Source organism: Ictidomys tridecemlineatus, chromosome 12 (assembly GCF_052094955.1).
Source record: "Ictidomys tridecemlineatus isolate mIctTri1 chromosome 12, mIctTri1.hap1, whole genome shotgun sequence".
Classification (NCBI taxonomy): domain Eukaryota; kingdom Metazoa; phylum Chordata; class Mammalia; order Rodentia; family Sciuridae; genus Ictidomys; species Ictidomys tridecemlineatus.
In genome coordinates, this window is record NC_135488.1 from 37,535,378 (window position 1) to 37,561,964 (window position 26,587).

Here is a 26,587-nt window from a genome sequence, read left to right on the forward strand (position 1 = left end):
CTCAGGGCCAATGGTCTGCCTCTTCATTTTCTTTCCCTTCACTGTTGAAGCTCAGAGGCCTCCCGGTCCTTCTCAGACATCTGCTTGGTGTCTACTTCACAGGTCTTCCTGTTCTTTATGTCCTGAGATAGCCTTGCTGACAGACACTAAGGGCAGAGTTGAAATGAGAGGAGCAAGCTAGAATACTGGCAAGCTGGTGGTGCTTCCTCAAGCAAGTGAGGTGGGTTTTGACCTCAGAGAGTATAGAGTGGGTGCTCAGTGCTTTCTTCCCGGAAGTGGGACCAGCCCCTGCTGAAGAGCCAAGGAAAACAAACACTGTCCCCTCCCTAGCTGGAGCATGCACACACGTTTGGCCCATTTATCTTATTACAGGTCAAGCCTCCCTTATCCAAAATATGACATGCTCTAAAATATGAACTTTTTGAGCACTGAAATGACACTATGAGTGGAAAATTCCACACCCAACCTCATGTGAGAGGTCACAGTCAAAATGCAGGCACATCAGAAATACGGTATAAAATCACCTTGGGCTTATATTAGGTATATATGAAACACAAATGAATTTTGCATTGAGACTTGGATCCTATCCCCAAGGTATTTCATTATGTATATAAATTTTCCAAAAAAATTTTTTTAAATTCTAAATCTGAAACACTTCTGGTCCCAAGCATTTCAGATGAGGGACACTTAACCTGCCCAACCAGCTCTGTAGCTCTATAGCACCTAATTCACTGCCACTCTGATATGAGATTGAGCTAAAGAAAGCCACTGAGTCCCGGGTCCTTCCCAGGTTTGCTGATGGAGAAGGTCCACCAGCAGGAAGTCGGGATATGGCAGCCCTTCCCCTCTGCACAGAGTGGGTGTGAGTTGAGCATCAGAGTGAGGGGCATGGGTTGAGGGTGGTAGGAGCTTTCACATCAGATTCACACCTACCCTGCTCCCCACCTGTACCCTATAGAGGGGACGTCTCCTCAGAAAATGTCTTGAACTTGATCAGCATCATTCTGGAGAGTGACATACAGAACCCAGACAATATCTGCCTGATTAACCTAAAGACTTTTCCTTGATCCAGACTCTCTTCTGTTCTTAATCATGCCAACCTGTTTTATTCTTATTCTGGAAAAAAAAAACCCACAGTTAATATCATTTATAAATTAAAGGTGAATGGAAAGAGTACAGAAACCATCCATAGTCCCACATTTCAAAAGTCATGACCATTTATATTTTGGTGTGTTTTCCTCTGCTATGTTGATTCTTATTTTTCCTCAAAACAGAAAGCTTTCATTTTTTTCATCATAGATGACAGTTGCAACAAAATTCTTTAAAGGTGGAGAAAGTGTCAGTTAACAGTTTGACACAAGGTTTCCAGGCACCCTTGCATATTCACAACTTGGCTTATTTTTCCATTAACACATCTTGTTTCATTATTGCCTATCTAAAATTCCACTCTTCAGGTGGCCCATAACGTATCCACATGACCAGTCCCAACGGAAGCTATATACTTGGTCTCTCTTCCTCCTCTCCCCCTTTGTACCTCCTTCCTCCCCCTCCACTCCCTCCCTACCTGGCAGGGAAAGTAGGTTCCCCTACAGCCTTATTTGATGGGTGCTTTCAGTATGTCCAGAAAACTCTCTGCTCCCATGCCTGTTGGTCTTCTTTCTGAAAGATTACAGGTTGTAGCCTAGACTAGGGGATCGTTCCTCATTACATGGTAAGTAGAGAAAGGATGTAAGAAGCAGACCTATTAAGAGTCCACTCTGGAGGGGGGCAGTTCAGGGTGAAATGGTGGGTGAGGTCTTGGATCTCACAAAGCAGGGTGGTAACCAGGATGTGGGAGTGCCGCACGATTCCAGGACGTCTCCTAACCCTGGCATCACAGAGCCCCGTGTCCACACAGGGACCGGGGTCTGTCACTGGCCTCCTGAGGAGCCCACTACTGCAGGCTCAGGCCAGTGTTTTAGTCTCTCTCCGGAATTCTCTCCCGAGTCTTGGAGCCCATCTTTGAAAATTATCACCTGCGCTGACTCTTGAAGGAGGGATTTGAATGGTGGAATTTCTCTTGGGAAGTAACTAAAAATCTTTTCCCAGTTTATTCTCTGTCTCCTGTCTTCTTCCAGAAGGATTGGAAGAAGTCACGATCCAAAGTTATTCAGAGTAAAAGCCAAACAAAACACTACGCCGAGGGAAGGGAGGGGGACCAGGTGATCAAAGTGCTTGATCCTGACATGGGAACCAAATAAGATTGGTTATTTGGTACCCGATGCCAGGCAGCGGGTACCCTGACATCCCTGAAGACCCTGACCAAGGCTGAGCTCTGGAAACAAGGAGCCATGGTACCATGGCTGGAATGAGGTCATGGTCTTCCCAAGTGAAGGGCAAACACTTCTGGACAAAGAGGCTTTGTCTGGGACATTTCCCAAATCATATGTCTAGCTCCGTGACTTCATGGTGGCGCCTAAGTTTTTTCAATTAAATGCAATTAACAGTCAGATCATGGCTGGCTTTCGGGAAGTGTTCCCGATGGCACACCCTGGATCAAGACCTGAGAGAAACCCAGGGCAACGGAAGGCCGTCTCTGTGGCTCTCCAGTTCCAGTGTGAGGGGGCCAAGCTGGTCCCCTTGGGTGGAGACAGGGTCAATGCCGAGGCGGCATTGGTCAGGACTCTGTCCAAACGTCTCCGTGAGCCCAGACAATCCTGCAGCTCCACGAGGCTCAGACCACAAAGGCCTCTGGGGGTGAACTGAGCAGCGCCAAGCATCAGCCCCCAGGGCTCCAGGACGTGGCTCCAGAGGACAGAGAGCTGGGAAGCCCCCGTGGGGCTGGATTAAACCCCTTTCTCTCTCTCTCTCTCTGTCTCCAGGAAAGACGCAGAGGCCAGGGAATCTACCTTCGTACTCTGCCCACTGAAAGAAGCTGAGTCGGGGGATTTAAAAGAGCCCAAACAGGAGAACCCAAGAAGGAAGAAGAAGAAACCTGCTAAGAGGCCGCCTCTGCAGGAGGTGGTGTCTTCAGATTCGGATGACTCTTCCCGTGGCACCAGGTCCCAGGAATCCCATCCCAAGCCATACCCCAGCCCAAGGTGGGGGGGGGGGAGGGGGACCAACCCCCCACGTCTCGGCGGCGACCCTTTGAGATCTCTTTCAAGAACAGTGCCTGCGAGGTCAATTCCAGACTCCACACAGAGTAGATCCCACCACAGCAAAGACACTAACCCCCAAATAACGCTAACCTCCACTTCCCCAGAGAAGGCCCGAGGCCCGAGGCCTAGGACTCAGCCGGCCATCGCTGCCACTTGTCCACCTCCAGCAGCCCCGCCCTGTCCTCTCCAAGGCACACAGCAGCAAAGGGCTGAGGACCACCGCTGAGAAGCCTTAAAAAATAGTCTAGTGGCAACTAGGTTTAAGAGAGCCAGGATTCCCTCCAGGCAGCCCAAGCCTCCGCCACTGGACACTATGAAGCAGCCCCTCACTGAGGTAAGGCCGCCATCCTGCACCCGAGCCTTCCCTGTGGGTAGCAGAGGCCTAGAGCGCGCCCCTCTCCTTCCCCGACTCCCCCACCCGTTGGAGCGTCTGGGTTCCCACCTTTCCTCACTATTGTTCATCCCAGGGTCTTCCCCGTCTTCACAAAACTCTTCTGGATTTTCTAGTACATGGTCACACCCAGGAGTTCTGACCTGACAGATTATTGTCACAGGATTTCCCAACTGTTTAGCAGGCAGAGCACTTAACCATCCAAGCCCGCCGCCTCGTTTTAAAGTATCATTCCCATCTGAATTATTAGGGACTTTGTCACTCAAGGTTGAGGACTGAAATTAAGGCCTGGTCCCTTGTCTGAGATCATCAAAACTGACCGTTCTCCGAGTTATTGTTTTTCTGAACATTTCTATTGAGCCCTTCCTCATTATTTTTGTCTGCAGTCTGTTGTAGGTACCTCTAATTGAGTGCAGAACGAGAATAAAAACTCTTACGTTGGAGACATTTGAAAACTGTCGGGCTGTTCCTTGATCACTGTATTCTTTGAACACATCTGAGCAATGCCGTATAAAAGTCCTGGGTTCTCTCCTAATTTCAAACCTGAGCTGGCTCTCTCCAATTCCCTTTGTTTCTAGTTAGTAACAACCCTAGGGATGGATAAAAACAGAGTACAGATTGTTAATAAGGAACAGATGAAGGTTTTGTTGTTGTTGTTTAAAAGTGGTGTTCACATTCCTGAAAGTTCAGGGTCACCAGGGTTATGATAAAAAAATAAATATCGAGAGGGGAGTAAAGATGGCGGCGAAGGGAGTGCATCACCCCAGTGCGCCGCATCACTGAGCCAGTGAAAGAAGATATGAAACGGCTGAAGGATATCTTGTTGGGAATTTCCAGTGAAATTGAGGCGCTACAGAATCTAATAGACAGGTTTTCATCGTGCGAGGTTCGGCAGTGGGAGCTCCATTTCTCCACACGGAGGGTCGCATAGCCTGATCGCTCCGCGGCTGGTTGTCTGTGGCGCGCGCTGGGGATCGGCAGGGTGCCGGAGCGGGAGAACAGCGAGGAGAGGGAGAACAGCGATACGGATTCGGAGGGCTCCTGCCAGTGATACATCAGCAGCGCTTGGTGCGGAGTTCCGGCTTGAGACAGAGGAGAGAAGCGGTGGTTCCAGTCACCGGTCTGACCACGGAGGACGGCGGCCGCCATCTTGGAGAGATGATGTAATCATCCCATTGTTCTGCTGATCTCAGCTCATTCAGCTACGGAACAGGTGAATTCAGGCTGGTATTTGCCTGCGTCTAGCAGACAGATTTCTTGCTCAGGATCGGGACTGGGGATCTTGTGGAGAATACTCTTGAAGGCTCGTGCCTGGCAAGGCGTGCGCCGGGCACTGAGCAGCGGGACTTGGGTTCCCGGGACTTGGGTTCCCGGGGCTAACCGGGCCCAGGTCTGAGGAATCTGCGGAGACTGCCTGTGAAGGCGAGCTCCGAGTGGAGCGTGCGCTGAGCTTGGGGCGACTGGGTTCTGACTCCCGGGGGACAGTTTTGGCCTGGGGCTGGGGAACCCGTGGGGGTCGCTCGCTGGAGCCAGCTCCCAGCGGAGAGAGTGTATCTGGATCGGAAAGGCGGGGTTCTTGCTACCTAAGCTGCTTTGGCCCAAGGCTAGGGAACCGGCGGTGACTGCTTCTCGGCCAGGGTCCTGCTGGGTGCTGTGGGGGCAGAGTGGAGCTTCCACCTGCGCCCAGAGCAGGCCAAGTGACCTGCCGGCGTGGTATCATGAAACCCCAAATGCAGCTGGGGCTGAAGAGAGAAGCCGCCCACGCCTAGAATAGGACCAGCGACCCACTGGCAAGACAGGCCAGGTAGCTTGCCAACGTGGTGGACACGTAACACTGAGGCAGTCGCGTCACACTGGTTGGAGTGGGGGTGGAGCAGGGTCGCCGCCCGGGTCCGGAGGGGGCTCAGCGACCCGTTGGAGAGGTAGTCAGGGACCCCCATTGGGAGTGGGGGCTGTGCAGAACTGCGACCCACCGGCCTAGAGGTCTGCCAGCGTGGTAGACACATCACACCAATTGGAGTGGGGGCACAGCAGAGCCGCCACCCACATCCAGATCAGGACCAACGACCCCAGGGCGTGGTAGTTACGTTACCACAATTGGAGTGGGGTCAGAGCAGAACAGCCACCAGTGCCTGCAGTGGGGGCAGACCTGCGACCAATTAGCATGGTAGACAGACCACCCTAATTAGGGGAGGAGCACAGCCACTACCCACCCTGCAAGGGAGACTTCCCAACTATACAAGAGCAATATAAATAAATAGGAGGTAAATTTCAAAAACACAACAGTTGCACCAAGCAGAAAGAAACGCGAGCAGTATGAAAAGACAAGGAAAGAAAGGACCACAAGCAATGCAGGTCAACTCAACTTTAGAAGAGGTAATAGCTGCAACAGAAGGAATGTCAGATAAAGAGTACAGGATATATATGCTTCAGATGATCTGGAGTCTCAAGGAAGACATGAGACAGCAAAATCAGACAATGAAAGATCACATTGACAAACAAATCCAGGAAGTAAAAGATCAATTTCACAGGGAGATAGAGGTAATAAAAAACAAACAAATTGAAATCCTAGAAATGCAGGAATCATTAAACCAACTTAAAAACTCAATTGAGAATACTAACAGCAGATTAGATCACTTAGAAGAGAGAACATCAGACAATGAAGACAAAGTATTTCAACTGGAAAAGAACATAGACAGCTCAGCAAGTCTGCTAAGAAACCATGAGCAGAACATCCAAGAATTATGGGACAATATCAAAAGACCAAATTTAAGAGTCATTGGGATACAGGAAGGCACAGAGCTCCATACCAAAGGAATAAACTGTCTATTCAGTGAAATAATACGAGAAAACTTCCCAGACTTGAAGAATGAGACAGAATCACAAATCCTAGAAGCCTACAGGACACCGAATGTGCAAAATCATAAGAGATCCACACCTAGACACATTATAATGAAGATGTCCAACATACAGAATAAGGAGAGAATTTTAAAAGCTGCAAGAGAAAGAAAGCAGATTACATTTAGGGGCAAACCAATCAGGATAACAGCTGATCTCTCAACACAGACCCTGAAAGCTAGAAGATCCTGGAATAACATATTTCAAACACTGAAAGAAAATGGGTTCCAACCAAGAATCGTGTATCCGGCAAAATTAAGCTTCAGGATAGAAGATGAAATTAAAACCTTCCATGATAAACAAAAGTTAAAAGAATTCGCAGCTAGAAAACCATCTCTTCAAAAAATCCTTGGCAAAACATTACAGGAAGAGGAAATGGAAAATAACATTGAAAACCAACAATGGGAGATAGGACAGTAAAGGGGGAAAAATAGTCAAAGAGAATAACAAATCAGGTTTAGAAACATCAATAAACAAATATGGCTAGAAGAACAAATCATATCTCAATAATAACCCTAAATGTTAATGGCTTAAATTCACCAATTAAGAGACACAGGCTAGTAGAATGGATCACAAAAGAAGACCCAACAATATGCTGCCTACAAGAGACGCATCTGATAGAAAAAGATATTCATAGACTGAAGGTGAAAGGTTGGGAAAAATCATACCACTCATATGGAATGCGGAAACAAGCAGGAGTGTCCATACTCATATCTAATAAAATAGATTTCAAGCCAAAGTTAATCAAAAGGGATAAAGAAGGACACTTCATACTGCTCAAGGGAACCATACACCAACAAGACATAACAATCATAAATATATATGCCCCAAATAATGGTGCGGCTATGTTCATCAAGCAAACTCTCCTCAAGTTCAAGAGTCTAATAGACCACCATACAATAATCATGGGAGACTTCAACACACCTCTCTCACCACTGGACAGATCTTACAAACAAAAGTTAAATAAAGAAACTATAGAACTCAATAACACAATTAACAACCTAGACTTAATTGACATATATAGACTATACCACCCAAAATCAAGTAGTTACACTTTTTTCTCAGCAGCACATGGAACCTTCTCAAAAATAGACCATATATTATGTCACAGGGCAACTCTTAGACAATATAAAGGGGTAGAGATAATACCATGCATCTTATCTGATCATAATGGAATAAAACTGAAAATCAATGATAAAAGAATGAAGGAAAAATCAAGCATCACTTGGAGAATGAACAATAGGTTGCTGAATGATCAATGGGTTTTAGAAGACATCAAGGAGGAAATTAAAAAATTCCTAGAGTTAAATGAAAACACAGACACAACATATCGGAATCTATGGGACACATTGAAAGCAGTTCTAAGAGGAAAATTCATTGCTTGGAGTTCATTCCTCAAAAAAAGAAAAAATCAACAAATAAATGATCTCATACTTCATCTCAAAATCCTAGAAAAAGAAGAGCAAAACAACAGCAAAAGAAGTAGAAGGCAAGAAATAATTAAAATCAGAGCTGAAATAAATGAAATTGAAACAAAAGAAACAATTGAAAAAATTGACAAGACTAAAAGTTGGTTCTTTGAAAAAATAAATAAAATCGACAGACCCTTAGCCATGCTAACGAAGAGAAGAAGAGAGAGAACTCAAATTACTAACATACGGGATGAAAAAGGTAATATCACAACAGACACTTCAGAAATACAGAAGATAATCAGAAATTATTTTGAATCCTTATACTCCAATAAAATAGAAGATAGTGAAGGCATAGATAAATTCCTTAAGTCTTATGACCTGCCCAGATTGAGTCAGGAGGATATAGACAACCTAAACAGACCAATAACAATAGAGGAAATAGAAGAAACCATCAAAAGATTACCAACTAAGAAAAGCCCAGGACCGGATGGGTATACAGCAGAGTTTTACAAAACCTTTAAAGAGGAACTAACACCAATACTTTTCAAGCTATTTCAGGAAATAGAAAAAGAGGGAGAACTTCCAAATTCATTCTACGAGGCCAACATCACCCTGATTCCGAAACCAGACAAAGACACTTCAAAGAAAGAAAACTACAGACCAATATCTCTAATGAACCTTGACGCAAAAATCCTCAATAAAATTCTGGCGAATCGGATTCAAATACATATCAAAAAAATTATACATCATGATCAAGTAGGATTCATCCCTGGGATGCAGGGCTGGTTCAATATACGGAAATCAATAAATGTTATTCACCACATCAATAGACTTAAAAATAAGAACCATATGATCATCTCGATAGATGCAGAAAAAGCATTCGACAAAGTACAGCATCCCTTTATGTTCAAAACTCTAGAAAAATTAGGGATAACTGGAACATACCTCAACATTGTAAAAGCAATCTACGATAAGCCACAGGCCAGCATCATTCTGAATGGAGAAAAATTGAAGGCATTCCCTCTAAGATCTGGTACAAGACAGGGATGCCCTCTCTCACCACTTCTGTTCAACATAGTCCTCGAAACACTGGCCAGAGCAATTAGACAGACGAAAGAAATTAAAGGCATAAAAATAGGAAAAGAAGAACTTAAATTATCACTATTTGCAGATGATATGATCCTATACCTAGCAGACCCAAAAGGGTCTACAAAGAAGCTATTAGAGCTAATAAATGAATTCAGCAAAGTGGCAGGATATAAGATCAACACGCATAAATCAAAAGCATTCCTGTATATCAGTGACAAATCCTCTGAAACGGAAATGAGGACAACTACTCCATTCACAATATCCCCCCCAAAAATAAAATACTTGGGAATCAACCTAACAAAAGAGGTGAAAGATTTATATAATGAAAATTATAGAACCCTAAAGAAAGATATAGAAGAAGACCTTAGAAGATGGAAAAATATACCCTGCTCATGGATAGGTAGAACTAACATCATCAAAATGGCGATATTACCAAAAGTTCTCTATAAGTTCAATGCAATGCCAATCAAAATCCCAATGGAATTTCTTGTAGAAATAGATAAAAGAATCATGAAATTCATATGGAATAATAAAAGACCCAGAATAGCAAAAACAATGCTAAGCAGGAAGTGTGAATCAGGCGGTATAGCGATACCAGACTTCAAACTATACTACAGAGCAATAGTAACAAAAACAGCATGGTACTGGTACCAAAACAGGCGGGTGGACCAATGGTACAGAATAGAGGACACAGAAACCAATCCACAAAACTACAACTATCTTATATTTGATAAAGGGGCTAAAAGCATGCAATGGAGGAAGGATAGCATCTTCAACAAATGGTGCTGGGAAAACTGGAAATCCATTTGCATCAAAATGAATCTGAACCCCTATCTCTCGCCATGCACAAAAGTTAACTCAAAATGGATTAAGGAGCTTGATATAAAATCAGAGACACGGCATCTGATAGAAGAAAAAGTTGGTTATGATCTACATACTGTGGGATCGGGCCCCAAATTCCTCAATAGGACACCCATAGCGCAAGAGTTAACAACTAGAATCAACAAATGGGACTTACTCAAACTAAAAAGTTTTTTCTCAGCAAAAGAAACAATAAGAGAGATAAACAGGGAGCCTACATCCTGGGAACAAATCTTTAATCCACACACTTCAGATAGAGCCCTAATAACCAGAATATACAAAGAACTCAAAAAATTAGACAATAAGATAACAAATAACCCAATCAATAAATGGGCCAAGGACCTGAACAGACAGTTCTCAGAGGAGGACATACAATCAATCAATAAATACATGAAAAAATGCTCACCATCGCTAGCAGTTAGAGAAATGCAAATCAAAACTACCCTAAGATACCACCTCACTCCAGTAAGATTGGCAGCCATTAGGAAGTCAAACAACAATAAGTGCTGGAGAGGATGCGGGGAAAGGGGCACTCTTGTTCATTGCTGGTGGGACTGCAAATTGGTACAGCCAATTTGGAAAGCAGTATGGAGATTTCTTGGAAAGCTGGGAATGGAACCACCATTTGACCCAGCTATTCCCCTTCTCGGTCTATTCCCTAAAGACCTAATAAGAGCATGTTACAGAGACACTGCTACATCGATGTTCATAGCAGCACAATTCACAATAGCAAGATTATGGAATCAGCCTAGATGCCCTTCAATAGATGAATGGATTAAAAAAAATGTGGCATTTATACACAATGGAGTATTACTCTGCATTAAGGAACGACAAAATCATAGAATTTGGAGGGAAATGGATGGCATTAGAGCAGATTATGCTAAGTGAAGCTAGTCAATCGTTAAAAAACAAATACCAAATGACCCCTTTGATATAAGGGGAGTAAACAAGGACAGGGTAAGGACGAAGAGCTTGAGAAGAAGATTTACATTAAACAGGGATGAGAAAAGGGGAGGGGAGGGGAGGGGGGATAGTAGAGAATAGGACAGACAGCAGAATACATCAGACACTAGAAAGGCAATATGTCAATCAATGGAAGTGTAACTGATGTGAAACAGCAATCTGTATACGGGGTAAAGTTGGGAGTTCATAACCCACTTGAATCAAACTGTGAAAGATGATGTATTAAGAACTGTGTAATGTTTTGAACGACCAACAATAAAAAAAAATAAATAAATAAAAAATAAAAAATAAATAAATAAATATCGGAGAAATCTACTTCCAAAAACAGAATAAGGGACATTAGCTCAACATCAGCCTAGGAATAGGACGCAGTAAGGAAGGAACGGAGGATGGAGGAAATGACGGACACAAGGCAGGGGGAGTGTCTGGGGAGGCATGCTGCCTGCCCCCAACTCAGATCTGTCTCTCCAGCAGGAAGGTTCTAGAGCAATCCTCTGCTAGTGAGAGCTGTGTCTGAAGGACGCAGGGTGGTGTTGTACGTAGTAGAGAACCGGAGGAGGGGTAGGAAGGAACCCACCCATCACGTTAAGCTGCGGGCATCATTCCATTATTCAGCAGGCAGTAGAGTACTGACAATGTGTCAGGCTCCAGAGATGCCATCAGACACCTGGAAGATGCTACCCCCTCTACATCCCTTCTCTCTCCCTCCATCTGCACGTTCTTACTGCACCCATGGCTGTTGTCTGGTCAGGGGTGGTGTGCAGGAAGAAAGGACTGCAGGGCAGAAGGACATCCTAACGGGTCTCCGTGTTACACTGCCATGTGTGGCATATTTTAGAAGACATGTTTAATGATGCCTAGTTCAAAGAGATGGGGGGATTCGCAATCACAACCAAGTGCTTCCACTTCCAGCCAACAGAGAATAACAGAAATTCGATTTCCACTGGAGACCCAAATTGAAATGCCTGATAAAATGCATGGAACCCAAGAGTTTCCCCAAACCTTGGCCACCATGCAAACAAGGACAGGCATCTTTGAGAGACAAAGGAGGTGAGCTGTTGGAGCAGCCCCACTTGTTCCCTAGAGACACACGGGTCCAGCTGCAGCAGAGGGAGGGGGGAGCCCGGGCAGGGCCCTGGGCTCCTGAGCAGAGGAAACGGGACTAGGTCCTGAGGAGACCAAGGCAGCTGGGGTTCACAGGGTCGAGTGCTGGAGGGAGAGCTTCAGAGAAAGCTCTGGAGTTTGCAGAGGGGCCCCCTGAGACACCCCTTGAGCCCAGTACTGATCAGCAGGACTGCAAGGCAGTTACTCAAGGCTGAAGGGAGGACCTCCCGAAAAGACTGGAAGGAACAGTCGCTGCAGCGCACACAGGGCTGGGACTGGTTCCTGTTTCCTTTATTCAGAGAGGAAAACCTCCTTCCTTCAGGCCTTCCAGTAATGGGCTAGAAAGGATTTGCCTCCATCACGGAGCAAAACTGGCCTTAGACTCAAATGCTCCTCTGGCCCCCTGAACAGGGTTTAAAAGAAAGACCTGGAAGGATCACCGTTTCTAATTAACTGTATCCCTGAAAAAAGATCAGGAATACTTAACAGAGATACAAAAATATACACCATCTCACAATGTCTGGCATCCAAAGATTAGCTTAAAGACAGGCATGCAGAGAAGCAGGAAATGCAGCCCGGACAAGGACGAACACAGCTAGAATATCTCAGAAATGGCTTAGATGATGGAGCATTCCAGAAATGTAATTGTTGGATTTATAAAAGGCATTATATTGAAGTCCCTTTTAAAGGTAATTGACTGTATAGAGTAATGGTACTCTGGTGCATTAACACATTTCCATCCATCCTGAACACCCACCTCGATGTGTTCCTCAGGGGATCGGTGCATTTGATTTTTCACCAATAAATCTGCACTTTGGGCACACTCAAGAAGGAAATAAAATCCACTCTTAAAACAAAAACAATAATGCTAGCTGTACATTCTGATTTCATGGTCTCCCTATATAATTGTCATGAATCACACGCCAGGGGCGGAAGCGTGGGGGTAGAGAGTGGTCGAAACCTCACAGACACGGTCTCTGGAATGGGCACAGAGTGAGTCCTTGAAAAAGAGAGAGATGCTCTCCAGAGGAAAGGGTCAGACGTCCAAGAACAGAACAGATTTGAGGCTAAGGAACGTATAAGACACGTGACAGCTGGGAGAAGGGCACACCTTTAAGACCTACTGCCTCTCCTACTTGGGTGGCCCAGGCAGGAGGATCACAGGTTCAAGGACTGCGTGAGCAACTTAATGAGACCTGGTCTCAAAATAAAAGGGATTGGGGATGTAGCTCAGTGGTGGAGCACTTGCCCAACTTGTGGAAGACTGAGGGTTCAATCCAGAAAAAAAAGATCAGTAACCAAGTCACCTACATTCTTACCTCTATATTTTGTTCAACTCCGGAATTCTATGACTCACTGACCTGGTCCATTATCAACTCAAACCAGTTCACACAGATGAAAAACTGTCCTTGTAAAAGGAAGGGACGGCGGATGTAGCCCTACAATTAAACAAGAGGGAATAAGAATTGGAAAATAAGTAAAGATATAGTTGCACGGGATAAAAGAGTATGCCTTAATAACCTGAGAGAATCATAACACAAATCCAGAATCCACACAAATCATAGCACAAATCCACAAATAAAAGAATTCAGTTAGATAGCCAGATGCAGTGGCGCATGACTGTAATCTCAGCGGCTTGGGAGGCTGAGGCAGGAGGATCGTGAATTCAAAGCCAGCTTCAGCAACAGGGAGGTGGTAAGCAACCAAATGAGACCCTGTCTCTAAATAAAATTCAAAACAGGGCTGAGGGTGCGGCTCAGTGTTTGAATTCACCTGAGATCAACCCTGGTACTCAAAAACAAACAAACAAAAGCAATGAGGATAAAAGGATGTAAATTTAATACACAGAAATCAATATATACAAATCATGGGAATTAATAGGCACAAAGCATGACCAATTAGAAGACATTATTGATAGAGAAATCTTATTGCAATAGCAACAAAGTTGCTTCTCATTATTCACAGTAGTTGTGTTCTATAAAATTGTTTTGGACACTAAATACTGAATCATTGCCCACAGGGGGAACTACAGGATTCTGGCAAATCTCTGGTCATAATGTTTTCTTATCCCCTACCCCTGGTACTGGGGATTGAACCCAGGGGTGCTTTGTCACCAAGCTACCTCCCCAGCCTTTTTAATTTTAAACTTTTAATCCTCCTGCCTCAGCCTCCTGAGTAGCTGAGATTATAGAGGTATGCCACCACATGGGTCTCTGATCACAATATTTTCATTAACCAGTTAGTGTATAACTTTGCTTTATAAGTATTTCTGATTTTAAAACCCCTTATTTATTTTGTTAATTACATCCACCCAATACACTAAAAGCATGAATGAATCTTATCTAACAAGTATTCTCCAAATGTATGTCAGAGACTTAAGAATACTAAACAGCATCTCAGCCCTTTTTAACTGTGAAATCAATAAGAATCACAAAGAATACAAAAAAAATAGCAGTAAATACACCATTAAAAAGATACATGTTTATGGTGGGGGGAGTTAAATGAAAGTGTTGAGTCAACTCAAATTTTTCAGAAGTGAAAAATTTGCAAAAGTGCCTTGAGCATTGATAAAATATATTGTATCCAGTAGGTAAATCCACAAATATGGAATCTCTGAATGGTGAGCAAAGTCTGTATCTGGAAAAAAACATGAAATGCACAAAAGAATTATGCGAAAGACTTTAAAACGCTCCTGAACACAAAAAATAGGCTTGAACATCACTTGTTTTTAGAGGGGATGGCAAGACTTCATGGAGATGATGGTAGTTCTGATTTCACTTATAAAATGTAACATCTTCCAAAGGAAATGGTGAATGTTTTATGAAACTTGAAAAGTTGACAGCTGAGATGAAAAAACAACCACATAAAAATAGCTGAGAAAAATACTGTAAAACAAAAAGACGTAAGGAAGGACTTATGCTAACATAAAACCACTATAACACATCTCCTGTTAAAACAGCATGGCACTCACACAAGAAAAAACACATGTACTGAAGGAATAATGCACAGCCCAGAAAAAGACCTCAACTCCATAATATTTGGAAAATTATAAAGATGGCATCTCAAATCACTGGAACGTTTTAGTAACTGGTACCCTAGAACAATTGATAGCCATTAGAAAATAGTAAAATAGGATCTATGCCTCACACCATGTGCAAGAATAAACTCCAAATGGATTCAGGTCCTCAGTGTAAAACAAGAAAGCAAAAAAAAAAAAAAATGTGGAAACACTAGAAGAAAATATAAGAGAATTCCACTATAACATGCGTGCAGAAAAAGGCTTTCTGTGACTCAAAATCCTGATGCAATAAAAAAAAAATCACTAACCTTGTCAACATAAAAATGTGTTTTTTTTTTCAGAATGCATTACTAAAAAACATCATAAGCAAAGACAAATGACAAACTGGGAGAAAGTATTTGTACTATCTATCACACACAGGATTAATGTCCCTAAAATACAAAAGAAAAAAAAAGCTCTTAAAAATTTAAGGAAAAATAAGGCAAATGATATGAACTATCCACAAAGAGATAAGAACAGATGACAGAAGTTGAAGTTTCACTTAAGAAAACTCCCAATAATGCACCAATGGGAAGTGGTCACACAAATCCTTTCACACACAGCAATTTAAGACCTGGATAAAGTACTTCTTATAACTATTTAAAGGCACAGTCAATGTTCAAGAGTAGAGAGAAGCTGTGCTACCACTAGAATGTCCAGGTCCTTGGTGTGTCACGGACAGAGAGTTGAGCAAGACACACAGAAGTAACAGGCAAAGCACTGGTTTTTTGAAGGTGAAGGTAGCGCTCCATTAGGTAGAGCACAGTGGGCTGAGAGAGAAAGAGATGCTCAAGGCCCCAGTGTCTGGAAATCAGGGTCTTATATCCTGAGCTGTGGGGCCTTCTTTTCCCTATACAGACCTGATGGAAGACCTTACCCCATTTGTTCCCATTGGTTACTTGAGGAAATTTACTTAGAAAGCTGCCCACTTTACTCCCATTGGTCCTTTTAAAATATAGATCCTGTGGTTGGAGTTGTCATGGTGATAAGTTCTCACTGGAGGGAGTTGTCATGGTAATGGGACTCACTGTAAACCAGGGCATGATGGTCTCCTTGTCCTGTCCTCCAGCAGCTTCTTTCTACTGAGTCTCCACCATCTTGGTATCCCCAGAATCCTACCTCACAGCTGGAGGAGAGTTGATTCTCCAAAAGAGGCAGCTGGAACAGGTAAGAATTGTCTGAAGATGGATTCATAAAAATTACTCAATCCAAAGAACAAAAAGAAAAAAAAATTGTTGAAGACAAGTAAAGAGAACCTCAGAGACCTAAGAAATGATTCCAAGTGTGTCAAAGCAGGGATAATTGGAGACTTAAAAGAGGCAGAAAAAGAGAAAGGAAAACCCAAATTTGGAGACATCAAGACTGAAAACTTGCACAATGTGGCAGAAAACATTAGTAGATTCCAGGACCCTAAGTTTGATAAACACAAAGAAAACTGCCGCTGGGCACATCATAGTCCAATTGCTACATGAAGATAACCAGGAAATCTTGAAAGTAGAAGAGAAAAATACATCCCATTCAAGGGGAACAGTGATAAGATTATGGATGACTTCTCAACAAAAACCATAGAGACCAGAATATATTCAAATTAGGTATTAAAGTGCAAAAGTGTAGGAAAAAATTTTTAAAACCTGCCAACAAAGAATTTTATCTCCATTGGAACAAAACAAAAGAAGTTCTACTTCTGGAAAGTTCAAGAAAACTCCTAACAATCCTTTGACAGACAACTATGAACTTTGGACAAAATACTCCCCAGAGAATCTGGAGAGTGACCAAAACAAGCAGATGCTGTTGTCATGTACTTTAGCTTAAGGGCAGGCTAAGGCAAGACATGGTGAGTACCCACGAGGAGGCTTAACCTCTCAATCAAAACTTGTAGTCTTTCTGGCTTGAAAACACAGAAGTTTAAGGAAACTATAACTGCTGGAAAGTTCAGAGAGAACATCAGCAAGAAGGGATCTAGAGACAGGAAACCACATATTTTGTGTATAAATTCAACCCAAGTGTCTGACCAACACGGTAATCACATATGCACACACAGATTGTGAACAGATAGGCTGATGTTAAAAACCTCAACTCGAACTGCTACCAAAGATATCAAGAGTTTTCAGTTTAAATTCAACAAGCTTCGTTGTCTGCTAAAACAAAGATTTCTTCTGAGGAATGTAACAGAATCCAGAGTGCATTTACAAAGTCTGGGATAAAATTTTAGGTCACTCAACTACATAGCCAGGAAAATGTGATACAGTTTCAAGAGAAAAAGTCATAAGTCAATTAAGCCATCCTGACATGACCCAGATGTCAGATTCAGATTAGGGCTTGATAGCAGCTCTAACAACGGTCTTTAAGGTCAAGGGAAACATGCTTTTAACAATTTATAAAAATATTAAAAATTGAGGGGTCTGAGGTTGTGTCTCAGCAGTAGAGCACTTGCCTAGCATGTGTGAGGCACTGGGTTCGATCCTCAGCACCACATAAAAATAAATAAACAAAATAAAGGCATTGTCCATCTACAACTAAAAAAAAATAAATAAACATCTGAAAATTCTAGAGCTAAAAATATAACTTCTTAACTTAGAAAAATCCACTGGACAAGCTTAAAAGCAGAATAGAAATGACAAAGAATCCATGATCAGACATTGATCAATGGGAAATGTCCAGACTGAAGAAGAAAGATATTTTTTTCCCAAAAAATGAACAGGAGTTTAGGAAAACTGTGACAAAATACCAAAAGAACTAACATGCAGGCTGGGGTTGTGGCTCAATGGTGGAGCGCTCGCCTAGCACGTGAGACCTGGGTTTGATCCTTAGCACCACATAAAAATAAATAAAGAAAACAAAGGTATTGTGTCCAACTACAACTAAAAATATTTTTAAAAAGAACTATCATGCTTTGTAATTAGAGTTTTTAAATGAGAGGAGAGAAAGAATGGGTAGTGTGGATAAGGGGTGGCAGTATTTGGAGAAATAGTGAAAATTTCCCAAATTACTGAAAGACATAAATTTATAGATTCAAGAAGTCTCTAGCCAATCCCTAACAGGATGATAAGTAAAAAAGCATCCCTTCATAATCAAAATGTTGAAAACCAAACAGAGAGAATTTTGAAAGCTGCTAGGAAAAAAAAAAAAGGCGCAACATATAAAGGGAAAAATCATTTGAAACCAGTGGATTCTCATCAGCACATATGGAGGCTCCAAGGCCACAGAACAACATCATTAGTGTTGAAAAGAGAATAAAAATTTGCAACTCAAAATTCTACATTTGGTGAACATATCCTCAAACATGAAAGCAAGATAAAGACATTTTCAGATAAAAGTTTAAAAAAAAGAGAGAGAATTTTATCATCAAAAACCATGCATTACAAGAAATTCTAAAAGAAATTCTTCAGGGTGAAGGGAAATTAAAACAGAAAATCAGATCTTAAAAATGAAATTAAAAGCCAGACACAGTGGCACACACCTGTAATCCCGTGTGGCTCAGGAGGCTGAGGTGGGAAGATTGCAAGTTCAAAGCCAGCCTCAGCCCTAAGCAACTTAGCAAGACCCTGTCTCTAAATAAAATATTTAAAAAGGCTGGGGCTGTGGCTCAGTGGTTATGTGCCCCTGGGTTTGATTCCCAGTATTCCCATTCCCCCAAAATGGAATTAGCAGCATTTAAAATGGTAAGGGTCTAGGTAAATATTTTGAAAATATTTTTCCTCTAAATGGTCCTTATTCCCCTATAGACAGAATAGACAGGGCAACTGTAGCATGAAGGGGCAGCTGGTAGAGTGGTAAATGGACATATAGGATCACAAGGTGTTATGATTTGGATAAGCATCCCTCGAAGGGGAGAGTAGGACCTGGCCCCTTCTTCTCTGCTTCTTATCTAATGTTTTTAATGGGTAAGATTTAAAAAGAAGATATATGATTTACCATGAGTGCATGAAGAACTGGTCCAGAGCATTGGTCATCAGGGAAATCATGGTAGCAACTCTGTGTCAACTTGGTTGTGCTACAGTGCCCAGTTATTCACACATCAGCCTAGGTGTTGTGATTACAGTCCATAATCAGTCGGCATAAGGAGAGGAGAGTACCTAGATGGTCTAAATGGGCCTGGGTCAATCAGCAGAAGGGCTGAAGGGCCAGGCTGAAGCTCCCTGAGTAGGAAAGGTTCTGCCTGTGAACAGCAGCTCCTTCCCCTGTCCCAGAGCCCCGGTTTGACTGACCTGGAGAATGCATAGTTGGCTGCAGGAAGGATATAACCCGGCAGCCTTCAGGAGACCCTCGAGGAGACAGCTCACTGCATCTGCCAGTTGCTGTCCTGTGTTGTCTGGACCCTGCTACACTCTGGGGCTGAGACATGAGGGTCACCAGGTTCCAAGGATGGGCTCCCCTGGGGGCCACTCAGGGTACAGGGACAGCTTGCATCCCCTTCTAGCCCCAGCCTCTGGAGAGGGCTCATGTCTCACTGAGGGGCCCTTTCACTGTGCTTTTCTGGGCACTAGGACTTATTTAGAGGAGAAGGATCTGGAGATTTTCAGAGCGGGGTGTGTTCTGGGGGTTGGCCGTACAATGCCCTCTGTCCCCTTCTTTTCTACAGCTCTCTTGGTTCACGTATTTTTTTTCTACACCTTGTGCCCATCAGAGACACACCTCATTTGCTATTTTTCTACAACCGAGATTCAGGAAAAACATACCATGTCCCACTGACACTCAATTTGCAAGGCACAGGTTTTCTGGTCCCAGGGCAGTGATCTGCCTGCAGTCTGCTTTCTGCATGAATTATCTGTATTCATGTCGAATCATTCTGGACAGCTCTGGGGAGGCCGCTACAGCTTCTGCTCACTCCTGTCAAGGCTTAAAAGAGCAGGCGAGGTGAGTCCAATCAGTGAGCCTCCTCTGAACCTGGCCGGACAGGTCACTACAAAGCTTCACCTTCGATGCAAAAGACTGAGGAGCTCCGTGCTACCAGTGTGTGTGTGTGTGTGTGTGTGTGTGTGTGCTTCTTCTTAATTATGGTAAAAAAACACAAAACAAAATTTCAAAATTTACCATCTTTTGGGGGGTTGGGGGTGGTTACTGGGGATTGAACTCAGGGGCACTTGACCACTGAGCCACATCCCTACCCTATTATGTAGTTTATTTAGAGACAGGGCTTCACTGAGTTGCTAAGCGCTTTGCTTTTGCCAAAGCTGTCTTTGAACTTGCAATCCTCCTGCCTCAGCCTCCCGAGCCACAGGGATTACAGGCGTGATCCACTACAACCAGCCCAAATTTACCATCTTCTCTTTTTAAGATGTACAGTTCAGTAGTGCTAAGTCTATTCACATGGTGGTACAAATTCACTTTCATTTTAAAAGTCACTGTGCCATCCTGTGGATTTACACATGGTCTGCTGGGGAGTGTTATGGGACTTCTCCTCTGGGATTTTTTTGGAGGTACCACCTCGCTACGTTACCAGAGGCCTCCATGTATGTTTCTCTGCTTCTAGGGTGTATTTGAATGTAAGTGATTCACCTCCAGCCAGGAATCCAAAATGATATCCTTACGTGTGAGTCTTCCCTGCAAAGTAGGAATCACTTGAGGCGACAACTGTGGTGTCTGTGGGTTGCACTTCTGTGGGTTCAACCAACTGGAAGATTTTCAGGCCAAAAAAAAAATGGCATCTGTACTGAACATGTACAGACATTTTTTTCCTTGTCTTTATTCCCTAAAGAATACTATAGAACAACTTGTCACACGGCACACTGCATTAGGTACCATGTTACCTAGAAATGATTGAATGAGTACTGGAGGTGTGCACGGGTTATATGCAAATACCACACCACTTTATGTGAGGGGCTTGAGCAGACAGATTCTGATAGGCACGGGGTCTTGGGGGGAATGCAGTAGAGGTACATTAGAGACTTAGAATAAAGGGAGAGATATATACAAAAAGAAATGCCCACAAGCCACTGAGGTGCAGGAGGCCCAGCTGCAGATCTTGAGTGACGAGTCTTCAGCCTGTATCCTTGTAAAATGAGGGAAATACATAAACAAAGAGAAAAATAGTCCCAGATTGTGTGGCTCCACCCTGGCTCCACCTCCACCCTGGCCCCCAGCTGCAGCCCTTGTACAAATACTGCACCCCCAGTCCAGAGAGGGGCTTCTCACTCTCAAGATGGCCCACTTGAAAAGTGCATCTATTTCCCAAAGAAACCTCTGACTACACATTGGTCTCGACTCGTGCTAAAATTCTTTTCCATCACATCTGCCACGAACATTGGTTGTCCTGAGCTGGAGTTTCCCTTCCCTCTGGGGACTCCTTGGATGCTTCTCCAGAGACATCTCTTCTCCCATGACAGAGAGACAACCTAGAGTGAAGGTCTGAGACTTTAATGTGCCCGTAAATGACAGTGGACAAGTCCTGGAGCCCCCCTTCCAGGGGTTAGAACTTGGTGATTACGGGGTGGCACCTGGCCTGCTGTGACTGCCACAGGTCCTGGCAGGATCTCCAGGAGTCACCCTTGGGGAACCAGACCCCAGGCAGGCCTCAGAAGAGGGGGTACCCCAGGCAGGCCTCGGAAGAGGGGGTACCCCAGGCTTCTCCCACTCCATTGGAGCCCTGAGCACCCTCCCAGGAGTCACTTCTTGACTGTCCAGCTTCAGGTTCCTAGAGAACGTCCTCCGGGGACCTTGAGTGAAAGCCATCCCTGTCTCACAGGGCAACTGTGAGGATAATCAGTGGGAGACATAAAGTAAACCTGGGTTCACGGTCCTCTGTCACTGTTGGGGCTGGCCCCAAATGGCTGTAGTTAGGCTCCCTCGCCAAGACTTCTCCTGGGCTGTGCTATGTGTGTAGCCAGGGCTGGGATCTGGCTGTTAGGGTTAACCGAGGCCAGAAACACTCTCATTCAGTGCCTACCCTCAAGGTCATCAACATAACTTGTGAGCATGCACCCCCTATGTAACCTGTTGGCCGCAGGCAGTGGGCCTTCTGTGTTTGGCCTGCATAAAAAGGGTATTTGGAAAAGACTTAGGGACAAAATGGGGGCTCGGCTGGAAGCTAAGTTGAGGCTGGAGGCTGGAGGCTGTGGCCACCACTGAGTAAAGCATGTCTACTATCCTTACAGCATCTTGCTTCCTCTTCTACCTGCCAAGCCCCGAACCTGGTTTCCTGGGTCTGATCTCCCACACGACAGGGCACTCAGGGGACATGCAGCCCAGGGGATCTAGCTAGAAAGATAACAAATATTTTTATCACAAGAAGCAATCATTGGTGAATCCAAATCAGACTTGCCGTTTAACCTTGGGCTGGTCAATTCCCACTCTGAGTCTTGGTTTTCATATCCGTTCAATGGGCAGATTGGAGGTGGAGAGCAGGGGAGGAGACCTACTGTAGCCAGCGACCCCGAAAGAACCCTCTAGATCTGTCTCCAGGATACTTCTCTCCATGCTTCTTTGAGAATAAAAATAAGCGTTGCTAGTAATCATGGTGCCCATGGACACACAGTGGGAGCTAGAGACACGGACCACCACAGGGGTGAGTCACAAGTGTAGTTCTGAGCCTCAGCTCATGACCTGTCAGCTTTGCATGGCTGAGATCAGGGTACCATGATGTGTTGTGAATGTCTGCAGTACGTTACCTTTTGCACAGGCCAGACTGGGGCGGAGAATACCGGAAGCCAGTGAACATTCCTTTAGGTAACCAATCAAGCCAGCGCCCTCCTTTTATTCAAGAAGCTAACCGGGGTCCTCTTATCCTTTCTAAATGGAAGCCCCAAGAAAATTTGCCTTATCTGCACACTCATCAGACTCTATTTCATTTCCATCACCATTGGGTCACAAGATCTCGGCGTCCAGCATCCAGCTCACTCAGGACAGGAGAAGATCCAGTCCAGTCGTCCCCAGGGGTCAGAAGAAGCCATGGTGTCTGGGGACAGAGAGGGAGGAGAAATAAAAATGAGGGAAGAAGGGAAGAAAGAGGGATAAAAACAGAAAGGAAAAGGTGGAAGGGGAGGGAGAGAGGGAGAGAGGGAGGGAAGCCACAGAAAACAAGATAATTCCTTCATCGATCCACTTGGTGACGAGTCGGAATTCAAACAGAGAAGGAAAAATGCAAACCCCACGCTTCACAAGGAGCGAACGGGAAAGGCGAAACGCACCCCTCTCCTCTGAAATGTATTGCTCATCATTCCGTGTCACTGCAAATGTGTGCGCTGTGTCCGCTCTCAGAGAAGCAGGACACATTTGCATGATCTAAATGTCACCTAGATCTTGTGAATCATAATAAACCCCTGAGCCATTCCAGAAGGTTTGACTCATGTTCCCTGGAAACCTTTGCTTTCTCTGCTGGGCCCCAGCCTAGAGCCTGAAATTCCAGGTGCCATTGCAAGGCAGCCGGATCCCCCTCAGCAGCCGCTCTCCAAAACCCCCAGGACAAGCTGAGGGTGGACCCCATCCCTGTTCCCCAGGGAATTTTAACATCCAGCATTGAGAGAGAGAGGACAATGAACATCTGCAGGATGAGAAAGGAGAAAAGGGATTATGTCCAGGTAGGGGAAGGGCCATCTCCTCCCAGACCACTGAGACTGACCACTGTGAGGATGCTCAAGGCATTTTGACATCCAGAGGGGAACCAACTCCTCCCTCCCTCTTGCTCCTGGAGCTCAGTGTGCAAAGCTAGGATCCTGTGGATTCGGCCAGTTTCAGAGTCGCTACCATATGCTCAAATTTAAGCCCTGAGAGCCATGAAAGTCATCGAAAGAGGCAAGGTCTCTGTCCTGTGGTGTTTAACAGCCTGGTGGGAATGGCAGAAAATAAAATATGAGCCCAGTCAGATGGAAATCAGTGTTGTGCACAAAGATAAAGCAAGAGGGGAGGTGTAGAATCTGGGGGTGGGTACAGAACAGGGAATTTAGGAAATGTTTTCTTGAAAAAACGATGTATGAGTGAATATGCAAAGGAAAGGAAGAAAGGGGCCCCATGAGAGCTGTGCCAGACAGAAGGGAAAGCAGGTGCAAAGACCCTGGGGCAGAAATGTGCCTGGCTGTTTGACGATTAACAAGGAAGGAAGTGAAGGGGCAGGGGGAAAGCAAGCAGGGGACCATGTAGGAGACAATTACAACGATCCAGTCCAGTCATGAGGAGGACTTGCACAGGTAACAACGAATGTGGCAAAAACCGAGCAGAATTGGGATTTGTTTAAAAGTTAGGTGATTTTGCTACTGTAGCAGATATGAGTTACAAAAAAGAAGAAAAGCCAAAGAGGGTTCTAAGATTTTTAGGTCTAAGTCACTTGAATGTTAGCAATTTCCATCTCATTGGCATAACGAGAAGGTCTTTTGTAATCCAATTGAAATTAGAGAAGGTGGCCAGGGAGTGAGTGGAAAGGGAAATGTTTGGGGATGAATTCTCCCCTCCCCACCTTGGCACCAAAGATGCCCCAATGTCAGCCCACTCCCACTGCCAGTCACTTTAAAATCTAATACAATTTTGTAATGGGGTATTGCGTCAACATCCAATAAGCTGCGTACCTCTCAAGTACTCAGCTCGATGAGTTTGACAGCCACAGACACCTGTGACACTGCCCCTCTCCACCAGATATAGAATATTGCCTGCACCCCAGAAAGTTCCTTCCTGACCCCGTTACTGTCAATCCCCCATCCAGATCCTCAGGCAACTCGTATTCTGATTTTCTCCCAACCTAGATTATCTTAGCCTCTCTAGAACTTCACTTACGAGAATCAGGCACACTTGACGTCTGGCATATTGACCTCAACGTGTCTATGAGGATGTAGATCTGTCATCTTCTCCTTTGCCAAGAAGTATCCCATGTTTGAATCCATCACCATCTACTTATGCATGCACCTATTCATGGACGTTGGGTTTCTTTCCAGCTTGGGGTGATCCTTCCTAAATAAAGCTACTATGAACATTTGTGTACCATCTTGATGCCATATGTTTTCATTTTTCTTGGGAAAAACACCAGAGATGGAAAATGTGAGTTCGCGTGTAAGTATACATTTAACGTAGGAAGAAACTGCCAGATAGTTTTCCAAACTGCGCCACTTTGTATTTCTACTACTGGCGTAGGCATTGTTCCACATCCTCCCTGGGTCTCTGGGCTGTCAATCTTTTTAACATTAGTCATGCTAATGGATGCGTGTGAGCATCTCATTGTAGTTTTTTCATTTGCATTTCAAATTTCTAATTAGTATTTTGACTACTAATGGCACTGAGCACTTTTCATGTGTAAATGTTCCATCCATTTATCTTCTTTGGTGCAATGTCTGTTCAAATATTATTCCCCGATCGTTAATTGAGTTGTCTTGTTATTATTGATTTATATAAATTTTTTTATAGACTTTGCAGATGCGTCCTTTGTCAGATACATGTGCCGTGAATAGTTTGTCTGGAGCTTCTCTGTATACTTTCTTGCTTCAACATTTACTTTGAAATAGCTTGAGACTTTCAGAAAAAAATTGCAAAAACTGTCCAAAGAATCTACGTATTGCCTTTACTCAGAGCCCATAGATGCAAATATTTTCCACGTTGGTTTCATTAGCCTCTGTTTCTGTCTGCCGTGCACACATGGTGTGAGTGTGTGTGTGTGTGTGTGTGTGTGTGTGTTCCTGAACTGTTTGAGACTGACAGATGATATCCCTTTATCTCTAATATTTCAGTGAATATATTCTAAAAACAGGGACAAGAACAAACTCACCTGCCCACACCCAAATGATAGACCAAGAGACACAAGGTATAGCAAAAATGAGGCTTTCTACTGACAGTCTTGCAAGATGGGGTGTGCAAGGTCCCTCCCTGGGTTCCTTGCTGAGTTCCATAGGGGGTACAGCCTTCCTGAACTAGGTTTTACTGCCTGCTCTTGGGTTATCCAAAGAAACGTACCTTTAGTTGTCCTCTCCTCCCTTTGTTCTCCCGTGGCAGGAAAACCTTCCTGGGTTGCCTGCATCTTGCCCTCTCCCTCTGTTGGTTAGACCAGCCCCTTCCCTGTCACCTCCTGTCTGTCAAGGGGCTGTGAATTTGTCACACTCCAGTGCTAACTGCTTTTAACTCTCCATTCTGCTCTCCCTGACAGCTGCCTACCTTACACCCCAAGGCATTTCACATTTAAGGCTAAATTCAGTATTCTGAAAATGGACCACTGGACTTTCTATTTCTCCCTCGTCGCCGCAGTATAATGATCAAGATCAGTATTGACACTGATTCAATATGATTATTTAACCTGTGGACCACGTTCAATACTCCCCTTTTCTCCCAGAAAGTCTCTTGGTGGCAAAATTTAAAAAAAAAAAAAAAAAAACATTGCTAGATTCAAGGTCCCACATCAAGACCACGCAGCGTTTAGTTTTCATTTATTTTGAGTCTCCTCCCATCTGGAACAGTTCCTCAGTCTGTCTGTCTGTCTATCACGGTTTATTTTTATTGGCATAACTTTGAAGTGCACATAGCATTTATTTTGTGGAACCAGCTTCTTCATTTTCTTCATGGTATCTTTTGAGGAAGAGAAATTGCCATCCCAATTAAGTACAGCTTATTGGGCCTTAGTTTTTGTTTTTTAAAGGTTGGTGATTTCTGTGTCCTAAGCAAATTTTTCCTACCTTGAAGTCATGGAAAGAGACTGAGTGTTGTTCCTAGAAGCATTAGGGTTCTGGCATTTAAATTTAGATAACTTTTATCCATCCCAAAT

At 44.0% G+C, this 26,587-nt stretch overlaps 1 protein-coding gene and 1 long non-coding RNA gene across 3 annotated transcripts in view; one reads left to right on the top strand and one right to left on the bottom strand.

Annotated features, from left to right (window-relative positions):
• Vwa3b (von Willebrand factor A domain containing 3B) overlaps positions 1 to 3,986 on the top strand; it is a 176,867-nt gene extending 172,881 nt beyond the window's left edge. Inside the window, exons 27-28 of one of the 2 annotated variants that reach the window (XM_040270772.2) lie at positions 2,862 to 3,041; positions 3,245 to 3,986. In XM_040270772.2, coding sequence (XP_040126706.2) covers positions 2,862 to 3,041; positions 3,245 to 3,269 — 205 coding nt within the window. In that variant the 3' untranslated portion in view covers positions 3,270 to 3,986. Of the gene's footprint in view, positions 1 to 2,861 lie in introns of both variants that reach the window. The other variant, XM_078028505.1, reaches the window with a different exon arrangement.
• A 16,718-nt stretch (positions 3,987 to 20,704) lies between these two features.
• On the bottom strand, positions 20,705 to 25,861 carry LOC144369261 (uncharacterized). The gene is made up of 2 exons (XR_013428733.1): positions 25,786 to 25,861; positions 20,705 to 22,810 (listed from the first exon to the last, which is right to left on the bottom strand). It is a non-coding gene; the product is annotated as an uncharacterized LOC144369261 (long non-coding RNA).
• Between the last annotated feature and the right edge of the window lie 726 nt (positions 25,862 to 26,587).